The 18,660-nt window shown below is 36.3% G+C and overlaps 3 protein-coding genes across 6 annotated transcripts in view; 2 read left to right on the plus strand and 1 right to left on the minus strand.

Annotated features, from left to right (window-relative positions):
- Positions 1-3,844: 3,844 nt before the first annotated feature.
- LOC131663084 (integrator complex subunit 12-like) lies at positions 3,845-8,214 on the plus strand. 4 transcript variants are annotated; one of them, XM_058933175.1, is made up of 4 exons: positions 3,845-3,976; positions 5,733-5,887; positions 6,357-6,865; positions 7,858-8,214. In XM_058933175.1, the coding sequence occupies exons 3-4, from the start codon at positions 6,443-6,445 to the stop codon at positions 8,029-8,031; spliced, it is 597 nt and encodes a 198-aa protein (XP_058789158.1). In that variant the 5' UTR covers positions 3,845-3,976; positions 5,733-5,887; positions 6,357-6,442; the 3' UTR covers positions 8,032-8,214. The 4 variants fall into 4 exon arrangements, with proteins under 4 accessions (XP_058789158.1, XP_058789157.1, XP_058789160.1 ...); XM_058933174.1 differs by having other exon boundaries at positions 6,423-6,865; positions 7,858-8,213; XM_058933177.1 differs by having other exon boundaries at positions 3,846-3,976; positions 5,668-5,887; positions 6,423-6,865; positions 7,858-8,213.
- A 52-nt stretch (positions 8,215-8,266) lies between these two features.
- Positions 8,267-14,385, minus strand: LOC131663082 (post-GPI attachment to proteins factor 2-like). The gene is made up of 5 exons (XM_058933173.1): positions 14,010-14,385; positions 11,589-11,923; positions 11,233-11,500; positions 10,956-11,153; positions 8,267-10,852 (listed from the first exon to the last, which is right to left on the minus strand). The coding sequence occupies exons 2-5, from the start codon at positions 11,751-11,753 to the stop codon at positions 10,719-10,721; spliced, it is 765 nt and encodes a 254-aa protein (XP_058789156.1). The 5' UTR covers positions 11,754-11,923; positions 14,010-14,385; the 3' UTR covers positions 8,267-10,718.
- A 749-nt stretch (positions 14,386-15,134) lies between these two features.
- LOC131663141 (uncharacterized) overlaps positions 15,135-18,660 on the plus strand; it is a 121,347-nt gene continuing 117,821 nt past the window's right edge. The window contains exon 1 of the mRNA XM_058933288.1: positions 15,135-16,448. Coding sequence (XP_058789271.1) covers positions 16,354-16,448 — 95 coding nt within the window. The 5' untranslated portion in view covers positions 15,135-16,353. The remainder of the gene's footprint in view (positions 16,449-18,660) is intronic.

Genomic DNA, 18,660 nt, shown 5'->3' on the forward strand with positions numbered 1-18,660 from the left:
ACATACACCAAGAGACAAAGTTCGCTCCCCGCCGCGCCAGTCGTGTCTCGCGTGTCATCGCAAGCTACATAGATTGGAGAACGCCTGAGCTTGCAATCTCGAGCTGTCCTTTGAGACACACGGGGAGAAGGAGAGAGTCGGCGCGTCAACACGTGCGGACATAGAAATGGATAGCCGTCGTCGGCGCGGAAAGACGCGAATCGCGCATATCGAGGATGCGAGCGAGTCTTACTCATGGGTGAGATTCCACGGGCAGAGGCGGCATACCGAAAGATGACTAGCGATTGGTCCACTTTCGGGACGTACGTACGTACCGTTGCCGTTGCTGACGCTCGCGTCGTCGCCGTGCGTTAGTCGGATCGGAGCACGCGCGCGCGCGTGTGTGTGTGTGGGTCGACAGGATCGCGCACTGCCTCGTGCATTCTCCAACCGTATTTCCCCGCGGATCGCCCGGATAACTCATCGATTCCAGCGATATGCGTCGTCGCCGCTTCTACGGCGCTCTCTCTCCCTCCCTCTCTATCGGATGGCGGCCGGTCGCTTGTCGCATTTTTGCATTTCACGTCGCATCGATCTGATTGAGATAAAGCACATCCTGTAAATAAGTACGCATCTAGACGTTTAGTTGTCGGGAAGCTCCGATTCTAATTAATGTTTCGGATACACTCGTTTTAATGCTGTTCAGCTCAGTTGAAAAAACAATTGTGATCGAGCCCTTTCTTCGCTCTCTGCACGGCTCTAGTCCATAAAAATCATTTCCGCATAGATGAATCGAAGTGCAACATAGTTTTAATCCCCCTATTTTCGCTTATTATTCAAATCAATCCGCAAAATACGTCAATTTGCATTAATACTTTCATACGTTATTCGTCGATGATTAAACTCTGACGCTGACTGCTACGTACAATTAACGATCAACGGGGAATATTTTTGAAACTATCACGTTGTTAAAGAAAAGAAAATATTTTGAAAATGTTGTGAAATATCGTGTGGAAACTAGCGTGAAAAAGTAATTAAATAAATTGTTAGCCATTCGTGCTGAAAGTCTAACGTAGTCCAAATATCCATCACGTTTGGACCATCTATAGTCATTTGATAATATAATACATGCCTAAATGATAATACTTATTCCAAATTTGGATTAAATATTTATTTAAAACTTTGTCAAACTAAGATTTATTTATTTATTACTAGTTATCGCCTTTCTACAAAGTTGTAAATTTTAAAAATGTTATAAGTCTAAATATTAAAGATCTTAATCATAACAAACTTTGAAATAAAAAATTTTTATTTTTTACAACTGATAGCAAATTTTATCAATGATTTACAGTTTTGTATTATATTTCTTTAATTTGTAGAAAAGGTTCGAGCAAAAACAACCCTTGACTATCTTATGAATCTATTCATGTATTAGTTCTAATAATCCTTTCTTAAAAAAGTCCTATATAAAAAAAGTGATAGCCTGGAAAGTAAAGGTAGTTTATTCGTGATCTGATTGGCTAAAAGTTATCTCATGCTCAGCTATCATCTGATAGTATATGAATTGTGTATGCTCATGAAAGATTACTACAGATTTTTGTAGACGATTTAAAATTCGAAAACTGTATCAGTATAGTTGACATGAGTTCGATATGAATTGATCGATTTAACCATTCTAATATCAAAATAAAAATCGACTGATACCTCAATAAAGAAATTAATTAAATTTTGCTCCGTGAGAAAGTTTCGAATAAACAGAGTAGGCAATAAAAGATATAAATTGATAGATTGATACATGTACAATAAAATATTGTATATTGATTTAAGCTCTATTCAGTTACGTAAAATATTAGAAAATATTTTTGAGAATGCAGAATTACAGTCGTAAACGTCTATCCAAGTCCGTTATTTACATCGTGAATGAACCGTTTTTAGAAAATTGTAATGTTTTTAGAACTTAAACTATATTTTTTATTGTGTTTTTTAAACCTTTTAGTAATTTTTCAACACATTACTTCGAATGATAAAAACAAATTTTATTGCTAAAATTCTTAAATTGTGCGTGTGAACGTAACTTCATATTTATTTACCAATAAATTATATCGTCAACTATATCTCATATAAAATCATAAGAATATTAATTGCATGTTGAATGTTTGAGTTTTAAATTTTGTCGATAAATGTTTTGATCGATATTCATGCACTGAGTGGGAAAAAAAGACGAAGAAAATTAGCGCGACGCACGCTAGATATCAGTATATTATGGTAAAATCATGATGGCAAGGAGATAATACAAATAAATAATGACAATATTGAATAAGAATATGGAATCGTTCCAAGTTAAATAGTGGCGAAATTTTATTAACATTGAATCATAAACGAGTTTTACAAAGTTTGGTAAACATTTTTTTAAACTCGCTACTTGGGACTATTATATTTGTGACTGTTAATATTTTGACAAAATATGGAATTGTCAAACTCCTAGCGATGAGATAATGGAACTGACTAGAAGATGTATATTACATGGTCGCAGATTATTAAAAGTACTTTTAAAAAGTTGCAATTATTAGTTGTGATTGAAGCTCACGAAAGCCCATCTTTCAAAAACATGGAACTTTGAACATAAGAACATTCATAACTCGTCGGCAAAAAATTGAAGCAAGACAATGATCGAAATACCATTACTGAAAATGAGATAGATCAGCTAGACTTATGAATTTCATCTCTGTATTTACAATACTTTCTCAATAATTATTTGTGTGTATAAAGTGTTATGGTCCTATACCATATGCAACAGCTTGTAAAAGTGGACTTCAATTCAACATTCTGTTAGATTGCTCTTCAAGTACACAATATATTTATATGATAAAACCGAGTTGGAACAGTATATTTTTGACTGGAGAAACTTATGAGCCAGATGTGAAAAATGTAAGCGTCTTTATCAAAACCTCAAATTCTTACGTGTTTAAATTTAAATGTTTCAAGTGTACAAATGTATGTCACCCATAAGAAATACATTGTCACTGAATTCAAATGTTTCTAAGTGTTTAAAATTGGTGACAAAGTATTTCTTATGGACGACGTCATATTAAACGTTTAAATTTAAACCTATGGGTTTACCGTGATGTAGCTGAGTAGTTTATTTTTCAGAAAGCCGTTGAAGGGATATAAAATACCAAAATATCAAAAGGAAAACAATGTTGGAAAGCGTACCGAAGCAACTGGATTTCGAAACAAGAGCGACGAATGCGCTACGCTTATTTAGGTGTACTATAAATGATCGGAATCATTCTTATACTTTTTGAATGGGATAGGTGTTAGATCGGATCACCAACTACTCAAGATTGAAAGGGCCAGTTAGCATTTATATTGCTCGACAAAAACCAAAAGAAGATGAAAACATTTGGTTTTAATTGTTTAATATCTCCATTTATACGCTATGCGAGTAGCCTCACTTTCTCTCTCTCTCTCTCTCTCTCTCTCTCTCTCTCTCTTGTGGAGCGGCAAGACGTGCCTCGAGAAGGATTAGGGTTTATGACCGCGGTTGATCAGAGTGGGGCCCGAAACCTGCCGTATTATGCCGTTGCCGTGTAGCATTGACACAATTTGAACTGCGGCTGTACCGCACTGCGTGATGTAGATGGCATGTTTACAGCGCCGTATCTTCATCCAGCCTAAGTGGGTCCGACGGCCCAATTATCGGAAAGTTGCCTCCCTCTCCCTTGACGACAAGGGAGGAGCGAGAGATTTCGAGTTAGGCAAGGCGAGCGAGGACAGTCAGTTCATGTTCGACAACAGCTCAGTTCGAGCCCTCTGACACGCCAATCAACAGTGAGTTGATCTACGGTCACCAGCCAGTCTGTACGTTCGAATGCTTTGCGCGCGCACGAATCTTCGGACACAGCCTCACAGCCGCTGTCGCGGAAGTCGTTCTAGTGCACCTTCCGGGAGTCCACCTTCTTGCGGCTACAGTGCCTCTCGTCTTAAGAGAACATGGGTAATTCTTGGCTATTTCGATTGACGTAACCCTTAGGTTATGGATTTTTTTTGATTTGGCACAATTGTTGTACACATAAAAGTGAGATTTTTCCCACATTTTGAAGACGATACATTAATTATATCAAAAGTTATTAACATTTAAAGAAAAATGATAAAAAATTTTCAAACGGCTGTATTTTAAAAACTAATAAAGATATCGAAGTCGGATTTTTTTGAAAATACTTATAATGCCTTGAAATTTCGAAATAATTACAACAATAAACAATAAAAATTTTTTTTCGAAAGTTATTAACTTTTTGTTTAAACAATTGCTAATATCTCAAACAGTATATATTTTTTTAATTCTTGCTCCTGCGTGTTCCTGAGGATTTTTGCTATCGAAATCGATGATAACATTCAAGGCCCGACATATCGGAAGGTATAGCCCTAATTAGAAGAAATCGCCTCAGCGTAAGACCACGAAGACGTCCCGCTGTCGTTGCGACGTACACCGAGGCATCTTCTTTTGATTATGGCTACCCTTCCGATATGCCGGGCTCTTGAATTTTATGATTGATTTCGATAGCAAAAATCCTCAGGAACACGCAGGAGCAAGAATTTTTCAAAAAAAATATACTTTTTGAGATATTAGCAATTGTTTAAACAAAAAGTTAATAACTTTTGAAAAAAAATTTTTATTGTTTATTATTGTAATTACTTCGAAATTTTAAGGCATTATAAGTATTTTCAAAAAAATCCGACTTCGATATCTTTATTAGTTTTTAAAATATAGCCGTTTGAAAATTTTTTATCATTTTTCTTTAATTGTTAATAACTTTTCATATAATTAATGTATCGTCTTCAAAATTTGGGAAAAATCTCACTTTTATGTGTACAACAATTGTGCCAAATTAAAAAAAATCCGTAACCTAAGTGTTACAAGTCAATCGAAATACCCACGTAAGTAAGTTAACTTCGCTCTCGCAAGGTTACCGGAGCCAAATCGATTAATACTTATTAATTGTCGTTGAGCTAACTGACATCGACTTTTTCTCTACGTACAACTAGGGTTTTTATATGCGTTTTGCTCTTTCATAAATTAATTAACCTTCACTTTATAAACACAAATCGCGGTTTTACAGTTTTATGTATTTAAATTTGAAAAAGCCTCCTTCCCGAAAGTTTTCGAGAACAACCTTGACTTTGGAGTTTGTTCAAAAGAACCCTTTGTTATTTAGAGCTATAAACATTAATTTTCAAATCCGATATTATTTCTATTCAATCTACTAAGACTTGAAACTTTTTGCGCAAGTTCGTATAACATTTGAACATAATAAACTGGTCATGCACGACAGCCATATATCAAAGTTACAATCAGGTAAAATAATTAACAACATACCATCGAACATAAGATAAATTGCATAAAATCCACAAATTGCCCGAAGCAGCGTGACCCGAAAAAAAAAACGACGCGAGATCTAAAAGATATGTCAGCTCATTTCCCTCGACACGCGGCGATGAAAAGTTTTTTTGCCGATGCCATCTTGAAAAACAAACTAAATGGTGCATCGATAGCCAGTCTATAACACCGCGCTCCGACATCAGGCAATGTCAAGCGAACTTCAGTTGGCACGCGAGTTGCGTTAGTGTGGCTCAAGTTGCTTGCGCCAAATTCAGAGATAGCGCGAGTCGCATTGAAAACGATCGTAGCCCGCAGGCGGCAGGAGGGAATCCTCTCTCGGTCTAATGCGAAGGTAATTTATTTACCGCCAAAGCGGCAGTAAGCAGCAGCAGCAGCATCTGGACCGGACGCGAGCAGCTCGTTACCCTCAGGCAGCAGGAGGATCTTGGAGAGCTTCCGCGTCTACGCCAGGCGCGCATATAATATCGCGTCCGCTGATTTACGAGGCCACGTTGACAAGACCGTTAAGTAAGATCCCCCCACCTCCTCCTTGGCGCGTATCGCAACAACATCAGACTTTTCTAATCGACCGCCGTCGGCGAATATATGCGTGTCTTTTCGCCCACTTGATTAGTCCTGAGACTCGACTGCAGCGATCATGCACTTTTCTCTCTCGCTCTCTTATAATTATATCTACGCGAACGCAGCGCAGGATTTATTTTCCTTGCCGTTCCGCATTTGCTGCACTTTCATAAGCTCTACACTCTTGTCTGTTTGCTTGCATTCGTATTTATAGACAAAGGTTATGGTACTGATTCACCTCAAATAAGATTGTTTTGTCAAGGTCTTTTATTAGATTTCCACTTTCATTTTTATCGATACATTTTTCATGAGACTTTCAAGATCGGTTTTTATAAATCTACGCGATCCGGCATTAAGATAGACTTCCTATTAGTTTGTGTTCTGAAAAACATTAATTGGTCTCTGTTGGATGCAGTTTAGCAATTTTATTGCATATCGCAACGAGCAAAAATGATGTCAACGAAACATCTATTTGCGACAGGGCGTTGAGGGACACGAATAATGGAGCGCGATCCACCCATAGTGGAAAGTAAAAAGGCCACGAAAGCGGAGCATGAGAAGAGTCTCAGCAAAGAATTCATCCGAGCGTTGAGCTTGCTCTACTCCCCTGAAGCCAACAGCGCAGAAGAGCTTCGGCTGATGCTGGAAATTGAAATCGCCAAACAAAAAAAACTGAAGCAGACGAAATTACGAAAGTATCAGCAGCGACTCAAACGACGAAAAGCATGCGCCGCCGACATTGTGGGCAGCGAGCACTTGACGGCCGAAAAAAGCTCGAGACCGCAGACAAAACAGACGATCGCCGACAAAAAAGCACAAGTCATTGCTAATCTGGAGCCCGCTGCTGAAGACTTTGCAAACAAGGACGACATACCGATAATTTCTATACCCGACGAGGATCAGAATGACGAGGCAGTTTGTAAGGTTAGTGGGCGACACGTTTACTTTCCGTTGAACCACATCCAATTATTTTATTTAATAATTGGTAATTTCAACTGATCTCGCTCATTTCATGTATGACCACTGTCGAGAAACCATAGCGTAGAAATCATTGCGCAAATGTGGCAACTTTTGAAAACGCAAATCTACGTAGTGTAAATGACGAAAGAAACCATGAGCTCGGTCGAACCCGGGATAACTCGAACCTATAACGAGCTCGCAGCTTTAGCCAAGTCGGGCATTTATGCTCGAAACTTTGTGTACTCTCCAAATAAAAATAGAAGATTCCCACCCTCTACAAAATCTTTTTAAGTAAATAAGTTTAAAGTGCATTAAAATTTTAAATGGATGTAACTTTGAAATCAAAAATTTGTCTTAGAGAATTATACAAGCTATGGATTTTTTCCCGACTTTGTCGATGAAGGCAATTCTGCTTTTGAAGGAAATAAGAAAATAAGCTAGGAATTGCCGATTGTTTTCATAGCAACAAAAAATTGTCCGAGGAAAAAATAGAGAATTTTGAACTATCTTGAATTTAGCGCATCGAAGCTGACATAAATAGTTTACATCGGTTCGTATATGGCCGTAAACGGCAAAGGGAAAACTATTTGACGGGTAGTTTAGTGTTGCCACAGCTTTGTTAGACGGCTGCGCATTTAGAAACTCCTGTTCCTAAAGTTGTGTCAACTGTAGTTGCAATTACTGGACAGTAGCTTTATCCCACTGAAGTTATAATATAAACACAACTTCATAATTGGTGGCTAGTGAATACCTTCATTTACTGCATATATCGTAAACTACAAATATAACTTTGTATTTCACGAAATGTAAATATTAGTCGTACAATTACAATACCCGAAAAACAAATACTGGTCGAGCTTGAATTTACAATTGTGATTTGTAGCTCGTATTTTTCTGATTTTCTAGCAATTGGTTTCTAATCGCATTGTTAAGCTTTTATAAATTTTAATTTACAGGTATGTAATGTGCCAGGATTCGGTCCACTTACGCTTACACAATGCAATGCTTGCGAAAAATATTACCATCAACTTTGCCATCAACCACCAATCGTAGATGCTTGCCTTCAAGAATTTCATTCATTGTGGCATTGTGAAGAATGTAAAAACAATAAGATTACCAAAGTTAGATAAAATAAAAAACTATTAATTCAAGAGCTGCGTCACTGAAGTAATGTATGAAAGTTCATATCGGAAGAATTTTGATTTTTGGGTTATTTTATTTTAGATTATATAATGCGAGTGCTATTTTCAACAGCACACAGAATAGAGTTGCTTCTAAAAAAATTAACAAATGACATGAGTGGATTTATTAGGGATGAATGAAATAAACCAAACCTAATAATTAACAATCACACATTTTATTTTTTATCATTAAATCAGTTGTCCATTGTATTCATGTACTGAAAAGTGAGTGTCAACCTACAGTCAGATAAACTGAAAAACAACCATAGGACGAACTTTGTACCTATATTTTTTTTAAACTCCTGGAAGATCAATTACCGCAATCATTTCAAGTTTTAACGCATTCATAATGATTGTACTAACAAATCAATGATTCATTTTTCACACACTGCACAACGATTAGGAAATTATTCCTCCGATCTTTACAATTACTTTTTTTACACTTCATACACTATGCATTTGTGACTAAATTTTACAAAAGAAAAACGAATTTAAAAAATTGGTAAAATTTGAGAGCTGAACTTCGTTAAACGTGTATTCGTTAATTGGCCACGCGAAAAAAATTTTCGCTAAGAGAAAAATGGAAGCGTGCGAAAAAACTTTCTGTACTTTTTTTTAATAAGATTAGAAGTTTCGGAATGAGATTAATACTTCATCTTTAGTTGTTTCTATAAGCTGTAAATGTTGAAAGTTTTAACAAATGATCACTACAGTTTAATTTCTTAATCCTATAAGTTTAATATAAACAATGATATTGTAGAAAATTGTAAGCATCACATCTAAAAAATGCACACTCTATGAAAAAGTTCCAAGTATTGCTTGAAAAGACATTTTCAAATAAATTATCTAAAATCTAATTTGTAATATGGAAGCTACTTAGTATATAAAATTAAAAAACAAGTGGCATCAGTTCGCTTGACGTTATGTTTTTCACAACATTGATACAGCAAGTTTTATTATTCAATTAAGCGAATTGAAAATTGATTTTTATTTTATCCTTTACTACTAAAAGTCAAGCCAACAAATCAATAATTATTCTATTGATATTTATATTTTTACTGTGGAAAACAAATTATGCGTTTCTTTTTTCAATGCATCACTTGGCACCTGTTCTATATGCAACGAATTAATGTATCTGTCTAAGGTTAACTACAGCTTGATTCGGAATGAACCTATATATAATATCTTTACATTGATCAATTGACATAAAATAAATGTTTTTTTGATGATTCTCAATAGAATTCAATAGCATGACGAATAAGGATTTTAATATTTTACTAATATATTGTCATTAGGAAATAACAAAAAAATAATTTACATACCTTTCAAATCTCCAAAATATATTGTTATGATATTGCAATCAGAAATAGACATTATCTTGAACGTAATGTAATAAATCTTATTTCGTCTTAATAATATTTAATTATTTTTAGAATTCATTTTGAGAGCCATTAACATATAAAACGTAACTGCTAAAGTTATAATTCAGAGTTTGATAGTTTTTATAAAAAATAGATGCTTTTTATGAATGATATTTTATATATAAAAATGTGCAAAAAGGATTTCGCCAATTACAAGTGCCTTGAGATTTACAATTCACATCAAGCTTATTAAAATGTAAAATGATTGATCATTGACCTGTAATTATACATATAATACAATGTCTATACATACAACGATAATTCGTACCGAACTCTATAAAATGTTTTCAAAAATATATAAGCTTTAAAAAAGTACCGGCAAACTTTTAAAGGTTTTGATTGTATCTATTTGACGCAAAAACTTTTCAAGAGCTCCACACACCTCTAGAACATAGTTTCCTTATTAATAACAAAACGAATATTTGTTGTGATACTACTAAAAAAAATGATCGATGTACAATTTGGAATTTAAGTTAAAATAACTGAACTATTGTGGTAACAGAATTCATGAAAAATATAAAATTATATATCTTTTAGCAGTTTGTACAAAAAGTTATCCAGAAGCGAAAAAGTTATTGATATCTTATTGACTTCAATAATTTTATGCATTTATTATAACATAAAGTTATATGTGCGCCAGTGTAATGCTTTTTCATTCATTTATAACTTACGTTTAATTACTTTGATATGAAGGACAGTTATTTGAATTGTATTGGTTAGTAAATGAAATGTATGCATAGATTATCTAGAAAATTCTGAGATCTTTTAGTCAAAGCCTTTAATCGAACTTGTTCTAAATAGTTTTTTTATGAAATGAAACAAGTAGATAAAAGTTCTAGCGACTAGATATATTGATTGGACTAGAAACCTTATAGTTTAATTTCATTTCACTTTTCTCAGCCGTATTTTAGATTTTACGTAATACAAACCGAAAATGCTAACAAAATGAGTAACGGAACATTCAACTTATTCATTATGATTCGCTACTTACAATACAATGTTTTATAATCCACTAATAATGCTACAAATTACTGCTATCAATAACAGCAAAAATCACACTGGCGGTATCCGCTGCAAATTGAAATATTATCATTTAATACCTAAATTTTAAGTACTATTATTTATTTCAAAATTTTTATCGTGTTTTTTGCAGCAGATTTCCAGATACAGTGAAACGCATTTTAAAATTTATGACAAATCTCATTTCTCTAAATCTCAATCCACTTTCAATAAATGTAAACCATTTCCCACAACTAGCTGATCCACAGGAAAATCCAGGATGACAGTAGCATGGAATGCCATGTTGGCTGATGCTATGACATACTCACAAAGAGAAAACCAACTAAATGCTGTGAAAATAATGTTATTTCATTAATTGATTGTTGCTCAATTGAGCTACTATTTGTTGCTTAATTGAAAATCTAGATAAGTAACTAGATAAATATAACTTGCCCAGATCATGACATAATAATCTATGCTTTAGGAAAAAAATTATAAGGCCAACTGTACTGATTATACTCGTTGTGAAAAGAGCTTGTTTGTACTGCAGACTTTGTGCATTTGGTGTAACTAAGCGACCCAATCTTACTGCTACCAGCATATGTAGGAGAGAACTTATCATGAACACTATAAAGGTCTTTTCGTGCACAGCTGAAAAAAAGAATCATATTTAAATTGTGTAAAAAAAAGTAGAACTTATACTACTTGAAGTATAAAAATAAAAATGTACCATAATTTTCCTTATTAGAAATATATGTAACACCACAGAGGGCAGCCACTTCAGCAATGTTTAGCCAATAACAAATGTTTAAAAGTTTAAAACCATGCGATCTTTTAGGCACATTCTCAAAAGTCTTGAGAATTTTGTAGTAAAATGAGTAGTAAACACTGGCAATAAGAAGACGTGGTCCAATGTGCAGAGCTACACTCACACGCCACAAATAACGTTGAGGTGATACTCCAGTAATAGCTGATATTGACGGAAGAACATTATAGACCTGCAAATAAAATAGTTGCATTTCAACTTGACTGCTTTCCATTTAAAATTAATGTTTTTTAAGATTTCTGATGAGATAGAAATTTTACCCGACAGTGCGTTTCATGGATGTCATCTTGTTGGTATATGTAAGCTGTTACAAAACAGAATAACAGAGTAACAAGAGGTATCGACACTGTGATAACACACAACTTTCGAAATGGGACCATCAAATATATAGAACTTTGGCTGCTCGCAATATTATTGACCTCCATAATGCAGTCCTCTTATGGAACTCAGCAACCAGTTATACAGGAACTTAAGTTATCACCCAATAAGCAAGACATGAAACCATGACTGGCTAATCAAGAGGTAAAACTTTTGCATTTTAATCTCATCTCTTAGATACTTGTCTCAATAATTGATGCCTTCATATTGAAAATACCTTAAATCAAAATTACATTTATATTAATCTACTGATTACACCTACCATTATAGATTTATTATACAGAAAAGATATGTAGGGCTATCCATTATACTATCAATAAGTAAATTTAGCAATTTATTTTGTCTAACTACATATCACTATCAGTAGCTTTGTCAGCCACTTCATATTGTGCAATCTATATAACTTTTTATCTTTTATTATGAAAGCAATAGCTTTATCATCAATGTAATATTGCAAATCTTGAGTTGACAGCAGAGTTATAGCTCACATAATCAGTAATAAAAGAATGTGATTTACATTGCATGGTGTCAAGAGGTTACCAAACCTATTGTAAGCAAAGTGTATTTAGATAATATGAATTGCTGAACATATTTAAATAAGTAATTAAAAATCAATAATGAGAGCAATTCCTTGAGTAATAATACAAAAATACCTAAGAGATTACTCTCATAATTGATTTTTTTATTACTTATTTGGAAAACAGAGTGAAATAAATTTTAGACTGAGAATATTTATTAATATAGCAAGGAATGGCCCTCCACATATATATAAAGATAGTAAGCTTAGATTAAGATTCAGGTGATAATTTATGGTCTTATACACATTAATAAAAATAATTATGCAAAAGTAATATACATTTTATTTGAAAATATTTTATTTGTTAATTAATGGATTCATTTTATTTCATAAACACAGTAATGTCCATAAAAGCAAAACGTTAAATTTTATGAATCTAAGAACATTTTATAATAATTTACAGATTTTATCTGAACAAAAAAGTAAATCCACTAATAATAAATGAAGACTACTCTAAATTTTTAAAAGAATCTAGAATTGTGAAAAAATTTTAATAATCTACAATGTAATTTGAGTATTATTTCAAAGTTGCCTGGCTAATAAGTAGTAAACCTTTATTGTATTGTTGAACAATGGAAAATAGTGAATTATAAAAGTTGAAGTAAACAGAAAGTATGTAAAATAAAAAAGAAGAAAAAACCTTGAAACATAAATTTATTTCTTAAAAGATAAATATGAATTAGTAAAAAGTAGGCTGTGTGCTATTATTCTTAATGTGAATATTTTTCCTTATTTTCAGATGTGGTTCGTTTATCTTGATTAGATGCTGTAGGGGATTATTAGGCTAATCAAATTTAACCCATATTAAAGCTAGTTATACAGTAATTTTGGACATCGTATAATTAGCTTAGCCATGCAGAAGATATTTTAATACATTTGGCTTTATAAACCAGTGATTTGTGTCACCTTTTTTGAAGGTAAAATCTTTCAAGAATATGCTTCAATTTTGTTTCAACTTTTGGATTTAAAATTAACTAGTTCCCTCAATGAGAATAGTAGTATTGCCTAATTATATTTCCCAGCTTTATCTGGCTATTGCTGGTTGTTTAATCAGCTGATATTTTAGATTGCATAATGTATAAGATAAATACATTATACGCCTACTTTTATGCAATCAAGCTCGACATTTACCACAAGTAAAACTTTAAGTTCTAAATATCTTCCAAGCAGATTTTTCATATCTAATTCAAATTACACAAGAGAAATAGAATTTTCTTGGACACTGATGATAGCTATTAATAACAAAACTTAGAGCCAAGGTGTACTAGGGAAACGCGAAACTTCTCTAAATAGTGTTAATTCTGTTAACTCAATACACATCGTCAAGTAATCGCTATATAGGTATGTATCAAATTTACGACTATATCCGTGAGAAGTCCGAATAGAAAAAGAACGAAAATGCTTGTTGTTTGATGAATAAACTTGGCAGATAAAGTCAACGCCGTCTTAATTTTTAAACTTGTATTTAATGATTGAATAATTGATAAACATATAACACGTGAAATTTTGTGCGCAATGCTAAAGTGATATATGTAGTATACTATCAAGTAGCGAAGGCAGTCACTGGGACGAATCAACTTTGTGAAGAAGCGAAAAATTAGATCACTGCTGCGCTGGTGTGCGAGCTATTCGACGATATAAGATCAAAGCCGCCAGCTAATTTTTTTCCCTTGTACTCATGCATTTTTACTTGTAGAACAGAGCTACTGGTTCGTGTCACACTTACTTGTCAGGCAAAGACTATTGTGGTGTGAATTTCCATGTTTGGTGGCAGTTGAAATATACAAAAGCTCTCTCCACCTTCAAAATGGATAAAAGCGCAGGGGAAAAAGAGTCAGATTTTTTCCGTCGGTATCTCACGACAACAAACTACGCCAGATAACGTTTACTAGATAGAGGTTCACTGTTTAGAATTATGCTTGATCAGATTTTCACAAAGCACGGTGTTGTATATTTCTTTATACGGATGCAGGGTTGACCCCCGATCCAACCAAGTATTTCAATAAGATTGGAACAACAATGGCTATGCAAGTGCGGTAGCGCACACTGCACAGAAGCCGAGCGATTCCTATAAGACTAGGGGCAGACTGATTGGAGCGCTGTTAGCGGTGAAAAATGGGGGCTTGGATCGCCGTCGGTAATGCGGTTGCTAGTTTCGAAATATTATGGATCTTTTGAAGTGCTACGATTTTATTTTAGTTTTCATAATATCATAAAACTTAACTCAAGAACTATCATTTTTATTCGACTAACACATTTTTTAAGTGAAATCAATTGACTGTGCGATAAATTAAAGAGAATAAAATAATATTATTCACTACATAAGGCATCAGCTCTCATGTATGGCCTAGAAATGAACTAGGTTTTTACACGTTAAAAATACATTGCAATTTAGAATATGCAATATTAACTAGTTATATAACTCTTTTTTACATCTTATTCTACAAACTCAGTTTTAACATTTTTTAAAATTATATTCACTTTTTAATTCTATTTTGTTATTTTACATTCTTATATATTCTTAAAAACCTTTTTCCTTTTTTCGTTTTACATTTTTACATTTTTACTTTTTATGTTAACTTTTATATTTTATTTGACATTTTTACATTTTTACCTTTGTACAATTTTTTATCAGTTCTTGTGATTAGTTTACAACTGTGTAATGTGTTATTACGGTAAAGTCTGATTCCAAATAGAATTGTTTTGAAAGAACCCAAACCAAAACAAATAAACAAACGCACATTGTAACTCATTGATAGCTTGCGTCCTCTCTTCCACTTCCACGATTTGTTCAGGTTCAGACGTTCATTCACCGCGCCCATGCAACCCGCCCAGCGCCACCCTGCACAGTGCTGCCCTCAAATGGACGTTCAAAATACTTTTTTCCCATTCAAAAAGCAAATATCGTAAAATGATCTTGTTTGTTTAGGATTCTTTTATACCCAATTCCAACAGAATTAGCCTAGCAGAGATAAAACTCAAACTCTAGTTCATTCATAAAACTCTGTCACAATGTAGAATCTCTTGAAAATTAATAATTGTTATACACAGGCTGAGAGCCTCGTAAAGATGCAGAGATTGCAGCAGTATGAGAGTTGGTCCGTGAGAAAAGATCAGCGCTCCCTGTTGGGGTAGGTAGAGTGAGAGAAAATAGCTCGTCGTAAAATGTTAAAGAGCGGCAAGGTCGATGCGTGTACGCACATTGTTTTGTCGAGGCGCGGAGCGCAAGCAACCTGTTGCTGCGTGCATAGCCCAAGCAAACGCGCGACTGGATGCTGCTTTCCATCATGGCCGACCGATTTACCTGGGCTGTGTGCGCGAGCAAAGAGCAGTGACGCGTCGATCCTCTGCAGCTGCGTTTCTCCCCTTCTCTGTCTGTCTCTGTTCTCTCATTCTTTTCCCTCCATTTGTGCACGCACTGCTATTTTATTCTTACGGTTTTTGCACGCCTGCCTGTCTTCGTAGTTGCGCGTGATTTTTCAATTAGTTGAGTGAATCGCCGCTTCTAAGAGTCTTTCTCACGTTATCAGATACGGTCAAAACAAGTCATCGTCTTCCCTACAGATCTTGTACGCGTGTGTGCGTGCGCGTCCTCCAGTTATTCCAATTTCTCTTTCTCTCTCTCGCTCTCGTTCATTTCTGCCCTGACTCTCCTTTATCCGGTAGGCGCAGAAACCTACCTTTCTCTCTCTCTCTCTCTTTTTCTCTGTCGTGCGGGTCCGTGGCCGGCGGCAGCGTGCTCTCCTCTCTCGGTCCGTGCGGCTGCGGTGTGTTCTGCGAGGCGGGCAAGCGGCATCAGTCTCTTTCCCCTCGTCGAGCTCGACGAACCTGTTGCCTGTGCAGGCGCGTGCAGAGAGATCCCGAGCGGCAGGTGTATATATCTGTGTGCGTGCGTGCTGCTGCTACTGCTTTTATCTTTGGAATTTGACGCGACGAGCGCGCGTCTTGATGATGATGATGATGCTGCTGCTGGCGCTTGCCGAGTCGAGCGTTGCCATGACGATTTGACGCGGAACGCACGCGCGCGCGCGCGAGTGATGTTCGAAGTGTGCGGGTGCAGTTGATTTTGCATGTTTGTGGAGAGAAAGCTTCAGGCTGCAGTGATATTACCGAGCAGCGTACGAGTCAACAACAACAACAGCAGCGAAGGCCACGTACCGAAGAGGTGAGTGTTATATTTGCACGCGGAGAGAAAATTCCTTTGCTAGTCCCTCTCGGTGATCCTTTTCTTTCGAGTGTACAGTTATAGTCCGTGACTGTGCGCGCTCACTCGTGTAAGTGTACCTTGGTACGTGTACTTTGAGACACCTGGTCGATCGCCCAGATCTCTCTCTCTCTCTCTCTCTCTCTCTCTCTCTCTCTCTCTCTCTCTCTCTCTCTCTCTCTCTCTCTCTCTCTCGCTCGCTCGCTCGCTCTCTCTCTCTCTTTCTCGCTCTCTCCATCTGCTGCGGCTCTTTCTTTTAACACATTATACACCTCTTGCCAAGGCTTTTATCTCTAATCTATCGATGGAATATGAGAACTCGGAGCGCGCGCGAAGCAGGAAGTGAAAGTATATATGCACAAAACATGGCTGTATCACTAAATTGCTAAATTTTTGGGCTCTTTTGTGCATAGCTTTATATTATTTTAAATGGGCTCTGATGCAACAATCTGCATTCTCGTGTTTGAAATGAATTACTCCATTCCGTTCTGTTTTTCATATTCACACACAAATTAATATTTGATATAAGGGTAATTTGCCTGATTGTATGAACTGATGGCGATCAAATCGGTAATATGATATACGACTACACAACGTTTTTGCAAACTAACAAGTTGTGACATAATGAGATATCAAGTTTTGCGATACAGAAAGCTGTATTATCTATTGATTTGCGATACAAAAGAAGGTAGACATGACAAGATAATGTCTTGCTGATAATGAAAGAATAAAATCGTCCCCATAAGTTATATTTCACGAACAAGTATATACTATACGCTAATCTCGTAAATCGACTGAAAGGTCAATGGCGCGTAAAAAAGCTCGATTCTTGGTGGAAGCGGTCTTTGCAAATCTATATTTCCTAGCGCGGAGAGATGACTCACGAATCTCACGATAAATTCTTATGGAAATAAAAATAGTTAAAGTAAATCGCAAAAGAAAGCAGCGTTATATAATTGTTCAAGCTTCTTCCCGAGCTTTTTTTGCAGGCGTATGTACAGTAAGATCATTAAATCTACGTCTATCCGTCAAGAATTTTACATAATTTATCCATGTTTTTCGCCAACAAAAATATACTTGGACGTAACGGCTTGAAATTGAAAGCTGCGTGGAGGCGATGTATCGACCGAATCGGTTACATCTAAATTTTCGCCGATGACAGACAGCTTGAAAGAGAGAAAGAAAGAGAGAGCGAATGAGAGACAATGTAATCGTGAAATTGCGCAGCTATGCGAAGATACTACGACGTTACGTAATCTCCTCTGCACGAGGAGTAAATAATAAGACGGCGCGGCAAAGCAGACTTTTCCCATCGATTGCAAACGAAATAAACAAGCTCCCGTGGCCCGAAAAAAAATTCGTACGTGCAAAGCAACTTGGGGGAGAAAAAATCGTGAAAACTAATAACAATTTATCAGAGGCGACCGACTCCATTGTTTACAAGGCACTCGGTGTATACAGAGAACTGCGCACGCGAGTAATTTCTCTTTCCATACCAATTTCGCATGGAGCCCAGTCGAAGGACATAGGCGAGAGAAGAGAGTCGATGCGCATCGGTCGGTCGGATGAATATTCAAGTGGTCTACGCCGCGCGCGGCACCGATGCACTGAGATGTATATCTGTTATACCAAGCGCGTGGGTATATAACGTTCGCGATCCTCTCTCTCTCTCTCTCTCTCTCTCTGCACGTGATCAACCTGACAAAAATGCCTCGCACACGCCTGTGACGGCGTATACGCTCGGGATTATTTCTCTCTGCGCGCACATTCCCCGGGCTGTTTTTCACTTGGCGAATAGTCCTGTTTTTGCGCGCGTCTGGCGCTTGCCGCTGCGTTGTCTGCTCCAGTTTTCTTATTTATTTGTCGCTTTCCTCGGCCGAAATGCGCCGACCTTCGACATCTCTTCGCGTGCTCTTCGGAATACTTGGTGATCGTCAAGGCCGCAGACGGAGAGTTCAGTTTCCCGCGAGTATCTTTTACGAAATGGATGGCGCTGAGACTTGGCGACTCGCACGTTGCGGGAAACAGTTGCGGCGGCACGTAAATCGGCGCGCTCTTCGAAGTCCGCGTCCAGCGCGGACACACGCATGCTCGGCCGACTTTTTTTTTGTCGCTCCGATTCGGGAAACGACCCCGCCCACGCGCAGATTAGCCAACGTCGCGCGCTCGCCGC

The sequence above is a fragment of the Phymastichus coffea genome, unplaced genomic scaffold (assembly GCF_024137745.1).
Source record: "Phymastichus coffea isolate CEN01 unplaced genomic scaffold, Cenicafe_Pcof_1.1 PCOF00031, whole genome shotgun sequence".
Lineage (NCBI taxonomy): Eukaryota > Metazoa > Arthropoda > Insecta > Hymenoptera > Eulophidae > Phymastichus > Phymastichus coffea.